This window comes from Sciurus carolinensis, chromosome 5 (genome assembly GCF_902686445.1).
Source record: "Sciurus carolinensis chromosome 5, mSciCar1.2, whole genome shotgun sequence".
Lineage (NCBI taxonomy): Eukaryota > Metazoa > Chordata > Mammalia > Rodentia > Sciuridae > Sciurus > Sciurus carolinensis.
The window spans coordinates 71334276-71354611 of NC_062217.1; the positions used below are offsets into that span (position 1 = coordinate 71334276).

General features: G+C 36.9%; 1 protein-coding gene across 1 annotated transcript in view; it reads right to left on the reverse strand.

Annotated features, from left to right (window-relative positions):
• Mycbp2 (MYC binding protein 2) overlaps nt 1-18274 on the reverse strand; it is a 269456-nt gene extending 251182 nt beyond the window's left edge. The window contains 1 exon segment of the mRNA XM_047552904.1: nt 17743-18274. Within this exon segment, the coding sequence (XP_047408860.1) occupies nt 17743-18044 (302 nt within the window). The 5' untranslated portion in view covers nt 18045-18274.
• Nucleotides 18275-20336: the final 2062 nt, after the last annotated feature.

Below are 20336 nucleotides of genomic sequence, written 5' to 3' on the forward strand. Positions count from 1 at the left end.
CACTGATTAAATTACAGTTCTCATAATCTGATCCTTTCACCTCTGAACATTCCTGTTTTGTCTCACATATAAGCTTTTGGGGGATACCACATATCCAAATCACAAAATAACAAGAACGTACTCCTAAGAAACAAGTTCTTCCTTCCTTTGCAACTACACAAGAAAGGGATTTTTATTTTTTATTTCTATACTTGAAATCTAGTTACCTTCTTCATTTTCTAACACCAAAATGTCTCTAAAATCCACTCTATTCCATCTGTACCTAATGCCTTTTGTGTTTATTTTTACTGCAATTGCTTCTTTGAAAGTGCCCAGCTTTGGGGATCTGCTCCTTTTGATTCCTCTTCTACAATGCTAGTAGGGATCAGTACAATTTGAAAGTTTAACTATATCACTACATTACCTAAAAATCCATGATGGTTCCACACTGGTGTCATATAAAGCAATACCTGGAACAAAATAATCTGGTCCTAACATATCATTCTAGCCTCATCTCCTACCCCCTTAATTTTCATTCACAAGCTCCCAAAACTTCAGTTATTGCCAATATTTGTGTTCTTTATCCAAATCCACAATGTCACTACACCAAGGGCCAGCACATAACGGTCTGCAGCCCAAATCTAGCCTGTCACCTCTTTTTGTAAACAAAGTTATACACAGCCATGCTCCCCTGTTTACATATTGTCTACCAATGCTTTCAAACAAAAGGCATAGAGAATAGTTAAAACAGAGACTGCATGGCCACAAGGCCTAAACTATGTCACTGCATATGTATACAATGTATACACCATAAAGAGTATGTATACACCATAAAGAGTACTTACCTGTGCCATTAACATATGATTATATATACATATGATATCAAACAGTATCAGATGTGTCTAAATAGATCCTTAGAAGAAAATAAGAAATTGGGTCTAAAATAACATGAGGAAATAAAGGTCAAAACTTTCCAATTTAAATAAATATTATCACACAGATTTAAGCAGCTCAATGAATACGAAGTAGGATAAGCACATCAAAAAAAAAAAAAAAAACTTCCAGATTTTGCCAATGTGGTCAAGTTGCTAAAAATCAAAGAAAAAAACAAAAAACCACAAAAGGAGGTTAAAAAAAAAAAAAAAAAGTATTCTGATTCCATCATGGTGGCATAAACAAAAGACAGTTTACTGTTTCCACTGTTTATAACTAATGCTTTGGACAAAGTACAAAAAGAGAGGAAGAAATGGAAAAATATTATTTGGGGATTCAAAACAAAAACAGATTGTGGACAGAAGCCAAAACTTGAAAAAGCAATCCATAGGAGCATGATTTTCCCAATTTTATTTTTTTCTCCTTTCTCTAAAAGTTTTGCCTACAGGTCAGAAAATATTCACTGCCCTTCAAGGCAACACTCCAGCAGCTAAAAACCCAAGAGAAATCCTCTTTTTCTAGCCAGAGGAAGTGAAAAAAGGGGCTCTTGCAGGCTAGAGAATGTGAAGGAAATTCTGAAAAGAGAAAGTTACAGAAAGAGATACACTAATCCTGTCCATAAACACACATACATTTTGGGCTTACTCTGGAGATGCACAAGTATGAGTCAAACCATACAAACTGCAAAGGCTCTGAGAACTGAATTAATATTTGAAACACCCCTGCAGAAGGGAAGACCAAATTTGTTGTTGGAACCTAAATGGGCTGATGATCTGCTAACTGAAACAACAAAACCAACCTTCTCCAGGGAATTATAATAACCTCCAGAGACTGCAAAGCATATAACATCCAAGATACAATCCAAAATTCTTACAATAAAAAAAAAATGTGGTTGATTTCAAAAGAGACAAGCAAAAGATGTCAATTTTAAGATGATCCAGATGTTGTAACCATCTAACAATAACTTTAAAGCAACTACAATAAATATGCCCCATCAAGTAAAGGCAAAGACAACTGAAGTGCATGGGAAGAAGTTCTCAATGAAGAAAAAAATAAAAAATTCACTTCATGATACAATAAGAAAATGGAAATGGTAAAGAAAAAAGTCTGACCTTGAAAATGGATCAATAAAATCACCTAATCTGGCTGGGTACAGTGGTACATGCCGGTAATTCAATGACTCAGAAGGCCGAGATTACAAACTCAAGGTCAGTTTTGACTTAGAAAATCTAAGGTTGTATGGTAATTGTACTAGAATTGCTTTTGTTTGCTTTTTATAGTCCCCAAGTAAATTTTTTCATTTTCTTTCTTTGTGTGTGTGTGTGTATCCAACATATCTAGTTATAAACAATGGGTAAAAAGATAAATATTAGATCAGAATCTCTTTTTTAAAAAATGGCAGAGAAAATCCTAAAATTGGTGAAAGACACAAATGTACATATTCAAGAATTTCAGCATTCTCTAAAGAGGACAAATGCAAAGAAAACAATGGCTAGACTCATTAAATCAAACTACTGAACAGGAAACAAACAAAAAAATCTCGAAAGCAAATAGAGAAAAAATAACAACATGTACAGAGGAACAATTCAAGTTGCCAAAGATTTATTGTCAGAAATCATAGAAATGAAGTCTAAGGGTTCACTACAGTGCTAAACCGAAAAAAAGCATCTACTCAGAATTCTATGTCCACCTAAAATATCCATTGGGAATGAAAGCAAAATAAAGACATTCTCATATAACAAAAAACAAAGAAAGGTTATCCTCATCTGACTGCTGTACAAGAAATGCTATTGTAATCATTAGGTTGAAAAGAAATCCTGCACCTTCAGGAATGAAGGAAGAAGCACAGAAATAATAAATATACAGGTAAACAAAATATACAACATTTTTTCTTTCAGTTCTTTAAAATATATGACTTGACAGCAAAAATTATAATATCATATGGTGAAGTTTTCAAAGTATGTAGCCGTAATATATGACAACTAGACCATACATATCAGTTAGAGAGGGGGAATAAAAAGATTTGTATAGCAGAAAGTTTTCTGTTTTCAGTGAAGCAAAACAAAAACAACTCTAGGCTGTGAAAGATTAGGTATATATGTATAATCCCCAGAGCATAAAGAAATTAACATAGGGAGATAAAATCAAAAAGACTGCATTAATAAAATGTGAAAAAATAATCCCCAAAAAAACACCACATGACCCAGCTATCCCACTTCTCAGTTTATACGCAAAGGACTTAAAATCAGCATACTATAGTGACATAGCCACATCAATGTTTATAGCAGTTCAATTCACAACAGCTAAACTATGGAACCAAACTAAATGCCCTTCGACAGATGAATGGATAAAGAAAATGTGGTATATATACACAATGGAATATTACTCAGTCATAAAGAAGAATGAAATTATGGCACTTGCCATGCTAAGTGAAATGAGCCAATTCCCAAAAATCAAAGGCCAAATATTTTCTCTGATATGTGAATGCTAGTTTACAATGGAGTGGGGAGCTAGAGAAAAATAGAAGTACTTTGGATTAGGCAGAAGGGAGTAAAAAGAGGGGAAGGGGGTATGGGGGGTAGGAAAGATAGTAGAATGAATCAGACATTATTATCCTATGTGCATGTATGATTATACGACCAGTGTGATTCTACATCGTATACAACCAGAAAAATGTTTATTTATGTTTGATATGTCAAAATGCATTTTGTCATGTAAATTAGAACAAAGTTTTTAAAATAATACAAAAGGCGGCAGAAAATGAGCAAAAAAAATTAAAAATAAAGAGGTACATGAGACAAACATAATGGCAGATCTAAAGTCAATCATATCAGTAACTTAATTACACTAAATATAAATGAGTTAAATGCTTTAATTAAAGGGCAAAGACAGTACTGTAGTAAGAGGATGGTAAGATATTATACATGCTGCCTACAGGAGAGAAATTATGAATATAAAAATACAGACAGGTAAAAATAAAATGAACAGAGAAATATAAACATGCAAAAAGTAAGTATAAGAAATCTGGAATAACTTTTACATTAGAAAAATAAGTTAATCTCATAGAGTATTATTGGAGATGGAGATGTCACAATGAAATAATACACCAGTAATTTTTAACAATTATCAATGTATACAAAGCTAACAGACAAAAACAAAAATTGACAAAATTAAAAGGCTACAAATTCACAGAGTTTTCAATATTTCTCTCTATAGTAACTGGTACAACTAGACAAAGAAAATCCAGACATAAAATATCCAAACAAAACTATCACCCAACTTTAATTAATTGATATTTACAGAACTCTAAATCCAAAAATGGCAGAACATGCATTCTTTTCAAGTGTCTACAGTACAATCACCAAGACAAACATATCCTGGGGAACCAACATCCCCTGATAATGTATAAAGAGCAAAATCATCAAAACATGCATTAGAAAGTTACATATATGCATGCACACACACAAATATATATAAGAAAACACCAAGTATCTGATAAATAAGTAAAAATTCTAAATAATGTGTAAGTCAATTAAGATCACAAAGAAAATTAGATATTTTGAACTAAATTAAAAATACACAGCAAGTAAAGTGTATGGTATGCATCTGAAGCAGAACTTTGAAAAAATTAATAGCTTTAACATATTAAGAAAGAAAAATCTAAAATCTGTGACCTAAAACTCTATCGTATGAAACTAAGAAAAAAAAAAAAAAGCTAAGCAAACTCAAAGTAGACAGAGGTAAACTATGACAAGAAAGTCAATTAAAAAAAAGAAAACAGATCAATAAAAGATAAAATAACAAAGTCAAAAGCTGGTTCTCTGGAGTTATAAATAAAACTGTCAGCTAGAACAATTAAGTGGGGGGAAAAAAATGATGACACACAAAAACTTATCACAAATGAAAAAGGATCCATCACTACAGATCCCAGGGACATTAAAAGAAAGAAAAAGGAAAACTATTCAACTCTGGGCCCGCAAATTTGATGAAATAAATAATTCCTCGAAAAATACAGTCAAAACCCACACAAGAAGTAATAGATAAGCTTGTCTACACTATTTAAAGAAAGTGAATCAATAATTAATAATCATCTAAAACAGAAAGTCCCAAAAGTTCACTGGTGAATTCTATCAAACTTTTAAGGAAGAAATCACATAAGTTCTCTACAATATCTGAGAGGACAGATTCAGAAGGAATACTTGCCAATTCATTTTAAAAGGCCAGCATAACTTTAATATTAAAATCAAAAACATTACAACATCAGAAGACTATAAACCAGTATCTCTCATGAGAACAGTTCCAAAAAATCTTCAACAAAATGTTGGCAAATCAAATCCAACAATATATAAAAATAAATTATATGCCTCAACCAAGTGAGATTTATCCAGGTATACATCTGAAAAAATTAGTGTAATCTATCACTAAAAATGATAAGTCACAGGTTCATATCAATTGATAAAGAAAAAGGATTTGACAAAAGGCAACCTCTCATTGGTGATAAAAACTCTTAGCAATTGGAAATCAAGAGGCAATGTCTCAATGTAATTAAGAATAACTACCAAAACCCCTATTGCTAGCTGGGCACAGTGGTACATGCCTATGATTCCATCTCCTTGGAAGAGTGACACAGGAGACTCTGGTGTTCAAGGCCAGCTTGGACAACTTATTGAGACCTTGCTGCAAATAAAAATATAATAAATAAAAGTGCTGGACATGTAGCTCAGTAGTAGAGCACCCCAGGGTTCAATCCTCACTATGACAACAACAACAACAACAACAAAATAACCCTACTCCTACATCATACTTCATGGTGAGAAATTAAAAGCTTTCTGTAAGATTAGGAACGATAAAGGCATGGATATATCCTCTCTCCATTCTTTTTTAACATCAGACTAATAGTCTAAACTAATACAATAAAACAAGAAAAGGAGATTGGAAAGGGAAAAAATAAGCTGTTTGAAAATAGCATGACTAATTGCCTCTGTAGAAAATCCAAAAGAAGAGATAAAAATTCAAGTAACTAATAAGAGATTACAGTGAGATTGCATGATACAAGGTTAATATACAAAAGACAATTATTTTCCTATATATCAGCAGTAGAATTGAAACTTTTAAAAAAATTATGTTTGTATTACCAGTCCAAACAATGAAATACATAGGTATAAATCTAACAAAATAAGTACAATATCTATATGAAGAAAATGACAAAACTCTGATGAAAGAAATCAAACTGACTAAATAAATGAAGAAATGTCTATATTTGTAGATAAGAGGGCTCAATATTATCAAAATGTCAGTTCTTCTCAATTTGATCTGTAGATCCAATGCAATCCTAAAAAACATCCAAGCAAGTTATTTTGTAGATTTTGACAAACTGATTACTCAGAATAGCCAACACAATATTGAGGGGGGAAAAATTTATAGGGCTGACACTACCTAACTTTAAGAATTACTATAAAGCTACAGTGTGGTGTCAATTAAACAAGTAACAAACAGATCAATGGGACAGAATAGAGAGCCCAGAAACAGACCCACATAAATAGAGTTGACTGACATTTGACAAAAGAGCAAAGGCAATACAATGGGTGGGTGTTGTAAATTAATCTTTTCTACAAATGACGGCTTAACAACTCAAAATCCAAATGCAAAGAAATGAATCTAAACATAGACATAACACCCTTCACAAAAATTAACAGCTCAAACCACAAAATGGAATGTTCATATGACTCCAAACATGACATCCTGGAAAAAGCTAAACAATGGAGACAGTTAAAAAAAAAAAAAAAATCAGCCAGGTATGGTGGCACAGGCCTGTTATCCCAGGTACTTAGAATGCTGAGGCAGAAGGATCACAAGTTCCAAGCCAGCCTCAGCAACAGCAACATAGTAAAGCCCTAAGTAACTTAGTGAGACTCTGCCTCAAAATAAAAGAGTTGGGTATGTGGCTCAGTGGTTGAGTCCCTGGGTTCAATCCCCAGTACAAACAAACAATCAGTTGTTGTCTGATCTTGAAGGGTAAGATGTTGTGGACAAACCATATCTTAGGCAAGCTAAACAGTCTGTATGATACTATAATGATAGATACAAGTCATTATACATTTGTCCAAATACACAGAATGTACAACACCAATAGTAAACCCCAATATAAATTATTGACCTGAGTGATTATGATGTGTCAATGTACATTCATCAATGGTAAAAATATATATATGACTTTGGTGGAAGATGTTGATAATGGGAGGTGCTATGCATGTGTGCACTCAGGGAGTGGGTGGTAAATTTGTGTGCCTTCCTCTCTAGTTTGCTATGAACCTAAAACTGCTTTAAAATAAATTGCCTTTATTAGAAATGGAATTATTGTCATAGAACTCACAGACATTAATGAAAATTTTAAAATGCTATGCTATGGACAACTTTATGCCTAAATTTTTGAAATGTTATCTAAATATTTGAAATTTATCTAAATTTATTCAAGAATTTAGATGAAGTAGACAAATTTCTCAACACACACACGCACACACACACACACACATACACAACACCAAAGTTGACATGAAAACTAACAGAAAGTTTATCCTGCTATCTATTAAAGGAGGTTGTCAAGTTTCCCCAAAAGAAAATTTTAGAACCAGATGGTGTCCCTGGTGTATTCAATCAAATATTCTAGAAGAAAAAAGAAATAACATCAAACTTATGCAAACATTTTAACAATACAGAGGAATTATTAATCAATTTATTTTATTTATTTTGTACTGAACCCAGGAGCACTTTCCCACTCACCTATATCCCCAGTCTTTTTTTTTCTTTTTTGTTTTTTTGAAGACAGGGCTCACTAATTTGCTTAGGGCCTTTGCTAAGTTGCTGAGGCTAGCCTTGAACTTGCAATCTTCCTGCCTCAGCAACCTGAGTTCCTGGGATTATAGGTATGTGCCACCACATCTGGCCCAATTCATTTTATAACTGTAATACTAAAATTTGACAATTCCAAAAAGACAGCCACTCAGGATGCTAAGGAAGAAGGAACATAAGTTCAAGGCCAGCTGGGCAGCTTAACAAAACCCTGTCTCAAACAAATTTTTAAAGGTCTGAGAATTTAACTCAGTGGTAGAATATATGCTTAACATGCACAAGGCTCTGGGTTCCCAATACTGTTTAAAAAAAAAAATACTAAAAAAGATAATAAAGAGTATGACCAATACACCTTATAAACACAAACTTGAAAATTCTTAATGAAATATTAGCAAATCAAATTTAATAATAGATCCCATACAAATAAGTCTGTCTGAGGAATACAAGGCTAAGTTAATGTTCAAAAAATAATACAATGGAATTTTCTGTTTATCCCTTAATATATGATCATTTCAACGGAGGCAGAAAAAGCATTTAATAAAATCCAATGGGCATTTATGAAAAAAACTATGAGCCAAGTTAGAATAGTATAAAATTTCCTAGGATTAATTAAAAGAAAACCATCAAAATACCTATAGCTAACATTACACTTAACAATGAAAGACTGAAAACTAATAGTCTAGAGATCAAAAAGGTACAATTATTTACACAGAACATTCCAGATAATCTACAAAACTATTAAAATTAATAATAAGTTTTGCAAGGTCACAAACACAAGGTTAATTTACAAGAGTTTATATGACAGTATCAACCACTGAAAAACAGGAAGAAAAGTTATAGCAGCACTAAAAAGCTATAAAATGTCCCCACCAATCAAGTCATACAGGGCAAGGTGACTCTCTTCAGCCAAAGGCTATATCCAAAGAGATCTCAAACAAGAGTCTTCAATCAACCAAAGCTCCCATAGGTGGAAGGAATGAGTGTCTCAGTTCTGGAGAGGAGATCTGGGTTCCACTTTATAGTATTGACTATAGTCCACCTACTAGGATTTTCTTGTTTCAAATAAATACTGTTTTGTTTCAAATAAGAACTTTTTCAAGTTTCTCCAGGACTTTGGTTAGTGTCATTTTCTGGGGAAAATTTCCAGAAGTTAATATGTATTCTGCTCCCCAACAACCATTTCAAGACCAAAACTGATACTGACAATTTCTGATCATTTTTCCAACATTATGGAAGATTTTCTTTTATCTCTGTTTAGCATACCTGCTAGTCTAATCCATGTGACTGACCTCATGTGGTAGTCATCAGGACTTTCTCATGTCCATTTACCATCATCACTGGAAAGGGAGATATCAAGAGATACCCCTCAGATCACCTACATGGCAAACATCTGTGCTCCACTGTGTAACAGCAGTCCTCCCTCCTCAAGATAAACAGGTACATTATCCCTATCCAGAGACTTCTTTCTGTAGAAGAGGAGACCCACATCTTTGCAGCAGCTGTAGCTTCAAGTATAACAGGATTCTTGAAGCATCTTCTGTTGGAAATGTTTCTCTTCTGATAATAGAATCCTTTAATCCCTAGCAGTCAGAGTTATGAAGATGAGAAGCATAGATTCCCCAGGTATATCATGGAAAGTAATGCTAAGTGGAGCCACTTCTACTTTTCATGTGTTCTTCTTAATATTGGAAGCATGGGAGAATAGCACTCCAACCTTGCAGGGTATCAGGTTCAAGTTCAGTTCTGCCATCAAAATAAAGCTTAATAATCTATCAGGTCAGTAACTTCTGGCTGGTAGGGTACATGATGAGACAAATGGATCTCATGGATCCTCCTTTGCTATAAAGTGGATCCCTAGTCTCGAATGATCCATGTGCTTAGCCAGTAGTGTCAGATGAGTTCCTACAAGCTGGAAAGGCAAACTCATACCCAGAAAATATGTCAAATCCAGTCAAAATGAACCACAGTCCTTTCCAAGATATAAGAAATGGCTGGTCTCCTTGAAGGTTGGTCTCTGCTGCTGTTAGGCTGGACCAACATCTGACGAACAGAAACCCTCTACTGAACTCATGCACAGCCATCATCAATATTTTTTCCACATACTCACAGACAAAAAAAATTACTTAACAGTAATATTTATAAAGTAGTTAGATCCAAATAATTAATAATAATTTATGTGCTGTCAATTTAGCAGTTACTTAAAGAACACACATAAATTGAAAGAAAAATACTTTTCATTTCATTCTTGATGACAACTACTTAATTACAGGACACTTACACCCGTTGGGCACTGTAAAAACTTCTCAGAATGAAACTGAGCATGCCACCCTCTTTTGCTTTCCACATTTCTGTACACGATTTGTATCATAGCAACTACCAAAAATCCAACTTCACAAAAATATGACAATATAGAAAGGAATGTAATATGATTGAATGTCAAAAACATTTACTATTCAAGCTAAAAGTTTGTAACAGGCATTGCCATGTTTCTTTTGAAATTCTGAAATAATACATGGCATTCCAGTGCATTTGCTGTGGTGCTTTGGGGTGCCTTGGTGCAGTATGGGAATCTATCTGTGTGTGTGTGTGTGTGTGTGTGTGTGTGTGTGTGTGTGTGTGTCTATGTGTGTGTGTACAGTCTCCTCCTCCCTGGGTCCAGCACCTCCAAGTAGATTTTACTGAAAATTAACTCTAGTTATTGGTTAGTCTTCACACAAGCACCCTTTAGCCAGCAGAAGTAGGCCAATTTGCAGGCCCACAGCATTCAGCAAATTTGGGGGTTCACAGTTTTTAAGTGCATCAATTTAGATATCTGAGCCTAAGGGTAAGGATTCCATCCTTTCCTAACCAGAACAGTGACCCTGACATTAGCAGAGGATCAGTGTTGTGAATTAAACATATCCTGGAGCTCTGCTATCCTTACAATTAAGTCTCCAGGGTCTATTCTTTAGCCTTTTTCCTCCTTACTGGAGGTGTTCTTTTACATGTTGCTAATAAAAATTTTTCTTTCTACACTTTTTCTTGAATTATCTTTAGCCTTTTATCATCTTTCTCCTACCCATCAATGTTGCTCATCAACAGCCCTCTCATTACATTGTCCTAATAATAAATAATTTCCCTGAACCCCTCAAAAGTCCAAGATAGGGACTGGAGATATATAGCTTAGTTGGTAGAGTGTGTGCCTTGCATACACAAAGCCCTGGGTTCAATCCCCAGCACCACACTCACATACACACACAAAAAAAGGCCAAGATAGTGTTCCACTAGTGGATTATCTCCCACAGGAACTGCATTCCAATTTACACCAGTGAAAATTTTTACAGTGGCACAGTCAAAGTACGTAAAGAACTATCAGTCTTAGGTCTCCACTGATACTGATACTTCAGAATGGGGTTCTCATTGCCAGCTAGCACATAAATCTAGCTCCAAAGTCTGTCTGCTTGTCTCTCTCTCTCTCTCTCTCTGGGAGTACCAGGGATTGAACCCAGAGGTATGCCAACACTGAGCTACATCCTAACCCTTTCTGTTTTTTATTTCAAGACAAAGTCTTGCAAAGTTGCCTAGGCTGGCCTCAAACTTGCAATCTCTCTGCCTCAGCATCCCCAGTTGCTGGGATGACAGGTGTGTACCACTGCACAAAGTGTCATTTTGAAATCTACTTCCTTGGAGTATTCCTGGTACCACGTGTTCTGGGTAGAGTCCCTCAGGAAAGACTGAAATGAAGATATGCACACCAGAAATATATTGTGGAGTGCTCGCTGTAGCAACAGCTGTGAGGCAATAAATGGAGTAGGACTAAGCAGTCAAATAAGCTGAAGTATGATGTAGTCACAGGAAGATCTTGGCCAGTCCCCTGGGGAACAAAGGTGATGGAAAGGGCTTTCAAAGTTACCTTACCTTAGGGCAAAAGGGTCAGGCATTTATACACCTACACAGAAAAGACACTGGTTGCCCCTGAAGAGAAGGCAGGCCTTTGGGAGAGGCAGCTCTTTTAGCTCAGGGCAATGCCTGGGTAGGAACTCAGCTGTGATTACTTTTAGCTACCAATATTCCCATAAAGCTAGAGAAAAATGTGCTAAACTGAGTATGGAGAGATCTGGGGCCTAACAGCACCTACCACACCACCACTGGACTAAGACACCAGACAAAGAGAGAAGTGAGTTAAGCATTTGCTCTGCTTTCTTAGGACAAACTACAGTTGATAAGAGTAAATTCTTCTTTACAGAAGAGCTCTAGCTAACAAACATAGAAGGAATAATAGAATTATACAGAAATTCATCATTTTGAAATCCATAATGAAATTACTGACTCAGGCAAGGATTATCAAAGGATGCTAAAACCATTAGGTGAAAGATATTCAGTGTGCCAAAGTCATTAATCCATGATTATGTGCTCATTACAAATGGAAAAAGCATACATCTACAGAGGTAAGGTCTACTGGGTACCATGTTACCCAAGTAATCAGACTCAGTACCATTTAACAGTGAGACAAACTGACAACCTCTGATGGGAAGCAAAGTGCAGTATTCAGCATTATATACAAAATATCCTTACTAAAAATGTCTAAACAAAATCTAATGAAGACTTAAGAGATGAAAAGTATCTGAGGCCCTGTCCTTAAGAAGCTAAATGTATATGACATTACAGAAAAGATAAATATTAGTGACAGAGTAATCATGATAGCCAGGGGGTAGGAGTAGGAGGGCCTAAACAAACATTCTGAAGTGATGGAAATGTTCTGTACTTGACTATGGTGATGGTTCCAAGATTCTTCAAATTAATATTTAAAGAGAGTGTACTTTATGGTACATAAATTAAACCTCAATTAACCTAACTAACCCCTCCCCCAAGATACTGCATGTTTAATCTGTTTTTGAGAAAAACATGAGATCATTCTGTTGATTTTATTTATTTATTTTATTTATGGAGTGCCAGAGATTAAACCCAACAGCTTTTAACCACTGAGTCATATCCCCAGTACTTTTTATTTTTTATTTTGAGGCAAGGTCTCACTAAGTTGCTTAGGGCCTTGCTAAATTGCTGAGGCTGGCTTCTCCTGTCTCAGCCTCCCAAGTTGCTGGGATTATAGGCATATGCCACCACACCTGGTGCAATATGTTGATTTTTAAACAAATACTGTAAAATGTGAAAGTATTTTTAAATTAACATTTATTTTAAGACCCCAAACAAGATTATTCTCTTGAGTTGAGAAACTAATTCATTTCACATTTCTACCTACTATATACCAACAGAGCTGTCCTTGACTTAACATGTTCATACCTTACACAGGATTCCACAGATGTAACAAGTATAAGAAGAAAATTACTACCTATTCACAAATATATTCCACATCATTTCTTAACACACTCCTACACTCCACATCATTTATAACCACAAGAATGGAAAGTTATATTCCATGTATGTATGATATGTCAAAATACATTCTACTATCATGTATAACCAAAAAGAACAAATAAAAAATAAAATAAATACACTCCTACAGCCATAGATTTTCCTTGCTCAAAACCATCAGGGTTGATTAATACTTCCAGAGTAAAATTTAATTCTTACTTGCTCTTCAAGATGCCCTGCACTTTTGGCCAAAGCCTCCATTTTCAGAATGAATTCCCGCTCTTCTCCCTCTTGATTCCTACATTCTAGAGCTAAGAAAAATCTCACCATTACCTACCCATAAACTGCTTTCTCATCTCTACTCTTATATGTGAGCAGGCCCAGAGTGCCACCCCTTTGTCATAACAGATTATGCTGTCTTAGCTACTTCATTTAACACTTTCAAAAGTATCTGCCTTTGTGTCTTTCATTCCTAGATAGAAAATACTCTCAAATCTAGAACAGCAGTGTATAAGTCTTTACAAGACAAACAATTAGGGCTAAGTAATAATCCCTGAATATTTGTTAGATTAACTATTTAACCTCTTACAACTAGAATCCTATGTGCCTGTAGGATGGGCTCAAATCCATTTCTAACAAGAAAGAAAAGAGCTGAAGGAACTATGTTGGTTTAAATAGCATAGACAAAAAAAGTAATTCCCCATTTTGGTCAAAATCTCCTTTATTGTTTCTACTAACATTGTTCTACCACTGCAAGACTCAGATATCCTGATTCCTCTTTATCTCACAGTCTATCAGTTCCTTCCTGGCATCGCTGCCCTTTTCACCAAACAGTCAAACACTGTTACCAAAAACCTTCAATTTCTATTTTTCTTTGACTTCCAGTCATACTTTAACCTTGAAACAATTGATTAGAAGTTATCTCCATGTCTCCTTTGAGTGTAAAAGTTTATATTAACAGGATGATTGAAATTTTAAAATGTGATTTTAAGAATGATGAGGACAGCTAACATTTTATTGGCACTTACGTATGGGCACAATATCCTCTGAAAATCCTATGATGTTACATGTAAAGAAACAAACAAAATCTCTTAACTTGCCCAATTCAATACATTAAAAAAAGTAAAACTGGCAGTTGAACTAAGGCAGTCAGTCTCAATCCAGTCATTGAGCTATGATGCTTCCCAAATGCAAGGTTATATTATTCACAGTCAGAATTGATCAAACAATCCTTTCCTGTCCAACCCTTTCCCCAAAAGAATGTTCCAATTTTGATAAGTCTCGTTCATTCAAAAACACATATACTCACTGAATGAGTTATTCCCACATTCAACAGTCACTGAGACCAAAAGCAACAGTAAAAGACAAGATTTTTGTCTTCTCTTCAAGTCCTCAAAGTCCTCACTCTGAACAAACAGATCAAAACTAGTATTTGAATTTTACATGGAAGTTACGCAATGTACTCAAAGTTTCACTACTAGCAAATGACAGAGCCAGGATTTAAAACCAGTCTAGCATCAGAGTCCACATTCCTATGCCATCGAGATCACAGATACTCCATTAGGCTTGATTCACTCAGTTTCTCAACCCTAACACTACCAAAGTATAAAGTATAGTGATTAATTCATTCAATTGTGGTTGGAAATTCACTCCCCATGTTTTTGTTCCTTGCATACAACATGCTTGTTCCCATCTCAGGACCTTTATAATTTCTTAAAACACTCTTTCTCTAGATCTGCCTCCTCATGACTGCATTTCAACTTAAACGACTCTCAGAGAACTTTCATAACCATGTCACTTATAACAACCCAAATACAAATGCTCTATCACATGAAATTGGTTGCATTTCCTCCATAGTTACTTATCACTAACTGAAATTATCAGTTATCTATTTATCCTTCTAGAGTGAAAGTTCTAAGACAGTAGAGATCTTATTTATTGAGCTCACTGCTTCATCCTCAGCATCTACAACAGTGCCAGACACACAGTAGGCACTTCATATTTACAGAATGAATGCCACAAAAATGTGCTAGTCATTCAGATCACCAAAATAAATGGACATGTTTCCCACCCTCAACAAACTCCCAGTCTGTATATTTACAAATAAATCCTCCCGGTCTAAATAAAGACCAGCCCCTAACTTTCGCCAAAGACTAACTTTCCCCATCATCTTGAACTTGCTCCTAAGATATTCCATTGACATGTTTCTATCAATTATCCCCCCTCACAATTCTTTAATCTCTCCCTCTCCACTTACTCTTCCATATTTTAATACCCTACCTGCCTCCCATACTTGATTATTCTTCATGCAGCCCTGATTTCCCCCAGGTTACTCCCATTCACTCCCGCCCCATCCCTCTACTATAACCACTTCCTAAAACTTCTCAGTGACCTAGTACATATGCTTAACTTTCTTCAGCACTTAACACTTCTGAAAAAACTTTCTATCTACTTTCCGAGGGCCAGAGATCTCTTTATCTTCTTTTTAATTTTCTGATCTCTTTTTTTCAGTTTCTCCTTTCTCTCATACCTTCAAACTTGTTGATCACTAAAGCTCCATCTATTCTCATTCCATTCTGTATCTATCATCCTCTAACTCACCTAATGTTTTAAACAAATAATTATAACATTCATTAGCCCAAATCCCAGTCTTCTTTTCCCATCACCTTTAATAAGAAATGTGACTGAATCCTTAATCAAATCTTCAATAAAGAGTAGTTGCACGCTAAAACTCAGAAGAAAATAAAGCAAACTATCATAAATAGTAATGTTGGAAACCACCATCAGTAGATAATATCATAAGGCTAGCTTCACTATTTCTTGAAATACTTGAACCAAATTTCTCATTACTTTGACAATTTGTACAAAAATAGACCAAAGACTATATAGATCATTCACAAATTTTATGTACATGATTCACCAATATTAATTTGTCTAATACTGTTAATCAGTTCTAGATCCACACAAATCACAATACTGTACAAGTAGAGTAGTTGAAAGCCAAAACAGGAATATACCAGTCACAAATTATTGCATAAGTCTGGAAAAACACAAAATAATTTTAAATCTTTGAGAGGGGTACATACAGATGTATTAATTTAGAGTGTCATAATTTAGACACTTGAAGCTGAAAACTATACCTAATTATCAGAGCAAACTCTCTACTGTGGTTTTGTTATTTTCAAAACCATTAGCAAAAAACAGACTTGCATCAGTCTGGCTTTCAGTTTAGACAGCAAAGGGCAATTACACACCTTTATATCCATATGAGAAAATTACTCATGTGCTCAATCCCAAAAATAATCGTACACATGAGAAAATTGGTTTGCCCAGAAAGGGTGTGAACAAAGCTCCATCTTCACAACTGTCTCAATGGAGAAACACAATGCATACTGATAAACTACAAATACCCGACTTACAGCCTAACCCCTTCCATAATGGGAGAAAAAAGACATCTGGTCATTGCCTAATAAACTGCACATTCAGTAAATATAGTAAACTTTTTAACTCATTCGACAAAACCCTACTATGCTTTCCGAATGCACTGTGAGAAGCTGTGGGAAAAGATGAAGACAACTCCCAATAAGCACTGTCAAAGCTGGTGAAACAAGTCAGTCACCATCCTTCAGGGTATATGGCATGTAAGGGCATGGGAAAAAAAACAAAGGGAGAAACCTTAGCAAAACAGGCACCCACATTTTAAGAAAAAGAAAATGAAAGTGAATGAGCATCTACATCAAGGAAGCTGAAGGCACAGGCAATCTAAATGAAAGAAAGCTAGGAGCTAATCAAAATTTCTAACTAGTGGCAGTTGTACACTACACCAGCTGTCATATTTTTAAGTTCTTCAGTTTTTCCTTTTTCCCACAAAACCCCCTCTACTCTATAAGTAACGGAAGAAATAAAACAGAAAATGAAGGGAAATGGCCGATGGGACATGAAGACACAAGAGCAGCTGAAAACACATTTCTAGAAGGCCAAAAGGCCCAGTTATCTAAATACAGGTCTGAAAATCTCCATTAGACACTTTCTCATTTATATATCTACATAAATCTCCATCTGCAACCCTTACTCATAAATATCTTAAAACGGAACGTCTAGCCTGATAATTTAAAACTCATCATATAAATAATGACACTAACCTTAACCTACACCAATGCTCCCCTTAGTAAAAGGCTGATTTCTTCTATAGAGGGTAGCAAAGAGAGAAAAGAATGTCATGGGGGTGGGGGGGCGTGCAAATAACATTGCCGCAGAGACACTGGAAACGCCACTTCCCTCACCACTCCTGCAATTTCTATTCGTGTTACCCTCTTATCCTCTACCTATGCCTCCTCCTTCCTCAACAATACACACACGTGTCATAACTGACCAGCACCATCACCTTTCCTAGCATCACAGGCTAAGCTCCCACCCTCCATAAATCCCCACATAAGACAGACAGACATAGACACACACGCACACATGGATCTAACACTACAGCCACCGCACACTCCTATCTCGTTAAGTGCTCTACCACCAGCATCAAGCGCTTACTGAAAGCTCAGTACACACATACATGGATACACACATAGATGCACACACACGGGTGCACACGAGACATGTGGCACAAGGAAAGGCACAACGCACCTGGAGGCCGGGTGTCCACCGCTGCTGCCCCCCAGGTCCCTGTCACTGAGCGCGGCTGTGTAAATCCTCCGGTAGCGGTCAGCCAGGGCCCGTCCTGACAGCAGCAGCTGGTAGTGACCCCGGGAGTCTGCAGCGGGCAGCCCCAGCCCCAGCCCCGCGGCAGCTACGGAACCCTCGGGAACCGACATGAACAGCGCCCCCGGCGCCGGGGAGGAAGAGATTGTGGCGGCTGGGAAGAATCCGTCCCCGCCGGGCCCCGAGGAGGCGGCGGCGGGGGAGGCAGTCGCTGCGCACATCATCATCCTCGCCGCCGCCGCCGCCGCCTCGTCCCCGCGGGCCGGGCGGGCAGACACGCGCGCGCGCTCACAGCCCTTTCCAACGACGACGGTTCTGGCGGCGGCCTCTGGCTCCCGCAGCAGGGAGACTACAAAGACAGCGACCTCCTCCTCCTCCTCCTCCTTCTCCTCCTCCCCCCCGCGCCGCCCTCGCCGCTACTGGGGCCGCTCATCTAACCCCGCCACCCCGGGAGTGTGAGGAGGAGGCGGTGCCGCCGCTGCCGCCGCCGCCACCGCTGCCACCGCCGGGGGTACCCGCAATGGGAAGCTGCCGGCCGCACTGAGCATGCACCAGGCCTAGCGCATGCTCAGTAACTGGAGCCCGTTCCCTCCCACCCCGCCCGCCTCGGCCACCGCTCCCTCCGCCTCAGGGCTAGGGGTGTGGGGCGGTCGGGTGGTGCGGAATCTACAGAAAAATCCACTTCTCCGTGTTTTACTAGCAGCATGAGGACAGTGAGGAGATGGTGCTGGGAAGGCTGTCAGACGTGGGCGCTTGCCTTCAGGTACAGTCCCCTCCAGGTGGAAGAACTAGAACCTGAAAGAGGGAACGTGCTCATCGCCAGAGGACTTCGCTCTCCTGCTTCCTTTTCCTTGAGTCGGTGCTGCCAACAGGAAGATTCCTTGTGAATGGTGCTGATTAATTCAGAATTCAAGGTAGAAACGACCGTCCGAATTAGAAGTCCCTTTGGCCTTTTTATTTTGGACTTTTTGTCATTAGGATTTAAGTCTCTTTTAAACAGAATCACTTACAGAGAGGTAGTAATCAGTATATTTTTTTTCTGTGAAAGTATAATTAAAAGACTGGTATTCTCAATACAGAGTCATTCCCAAATTCTTGTATTCTCAACATTTATATCAGAGCTAAATAAACCTTAATGCAAATATTTTTCCTAAATATTCTTTTGTTCATACCTCATTCACCCTGAGGGTGCACTTTTATCTCTTGACAGTGGTCACCATCTTTTTCAGCCTGTACTTATATTATTAAAGATGATTCTTGAATACAACTTGAAACTGTAATTGTAACTAAGACTGTAACATCTGTAAATGTCAGAGCTATCAATGATCTTATGCTTGTTATGTATAAAAATGTATCATTTGCTGTGTCCTCTGTTCCAAGTCATCCTACTAACCTCATCTAAGTAAATTCTCTAAAAACATGTGCCAATGCCCAATATGTTTTTTTTTTTTCTTCTTCTTTTAGACTTTTAATTTCAGGAGTTTGCCTAACTAATTTACAGTTCTGACAAAATAAGTTCTAAGTGCTATCACACAGTATCTTTCATCTGCTTGCTGGTTCTTATATCTGTGCCTCTTATTTAAATGGCTTTCTCTTTAAGAAAGAATAAGTCTTGCTTGGTTTTTGAAAGTACAAACAAGAAGAGGAAAAGTAAATTAATTCTAACTTTGGAGGAGGAAGGGTGCTAAAAAGCGAATTTTATCTGGAGTTTTAAATGATAGATGTATGTTATTTAGAATTTTTTAAAAGATAGTTAGAAATGGGATAATGAAAATACAAGAATAAAAGGCAGACATGAAGAATCAGTATTTTAGTACCTAATTTTGCACTTTTTGTTTCCTCAGCTATAAATACCCTCAGATCTTATGTTTATTTTTGTCTTCCTTAGCTCCTTGTCTGGAACTTCACACATAGTAAGTATGCAATACAAATTTGTTAAGCTAAATTTCTGTCCCGATGCTTCATCATAGTTACAAACCCTACTGCAGACCAGGAAGTTCCCACACTCCACCACCACCACCTTGGAGGAGAACCAAGAAACTGACTGTAAACTCTAAAGGTGAAGTTCAAGTCCAGACAAGTAGGCACTGAAAAGGTGCATTACTATTGCAAAAGTCAGCAGGATAGCTAAGACTCTGAAATCAGACAACCTTGGATTTGAACCTGAAGTCTGCTACTTACTATTTGTGTATCTTTGAACAAGTTTCCTACTTTGAATAATGGTCAAAATAATAACTATTACATGAGGAAGGATTTAATGCTTCTAGGATGTCCACCTTGACACGTGACTTTTCGAAAACTGTAATATACATTAAACAAAACACACTAGACTTTTCCATAAAGGTAGGAATGAGGTCTGTCTATTCACCGTTTTATCCCCTGCTCCTAGCACAGAAATATATATGGGTTGGGTGAACGAATGAATATTGCCTGCACAGAGAAGTATTTCCAGGACAGGCTTAGATGGTGACATGGGCATTCATTGCCCGTTTAGAGCAATGAATAAAGAGCTGTGACCC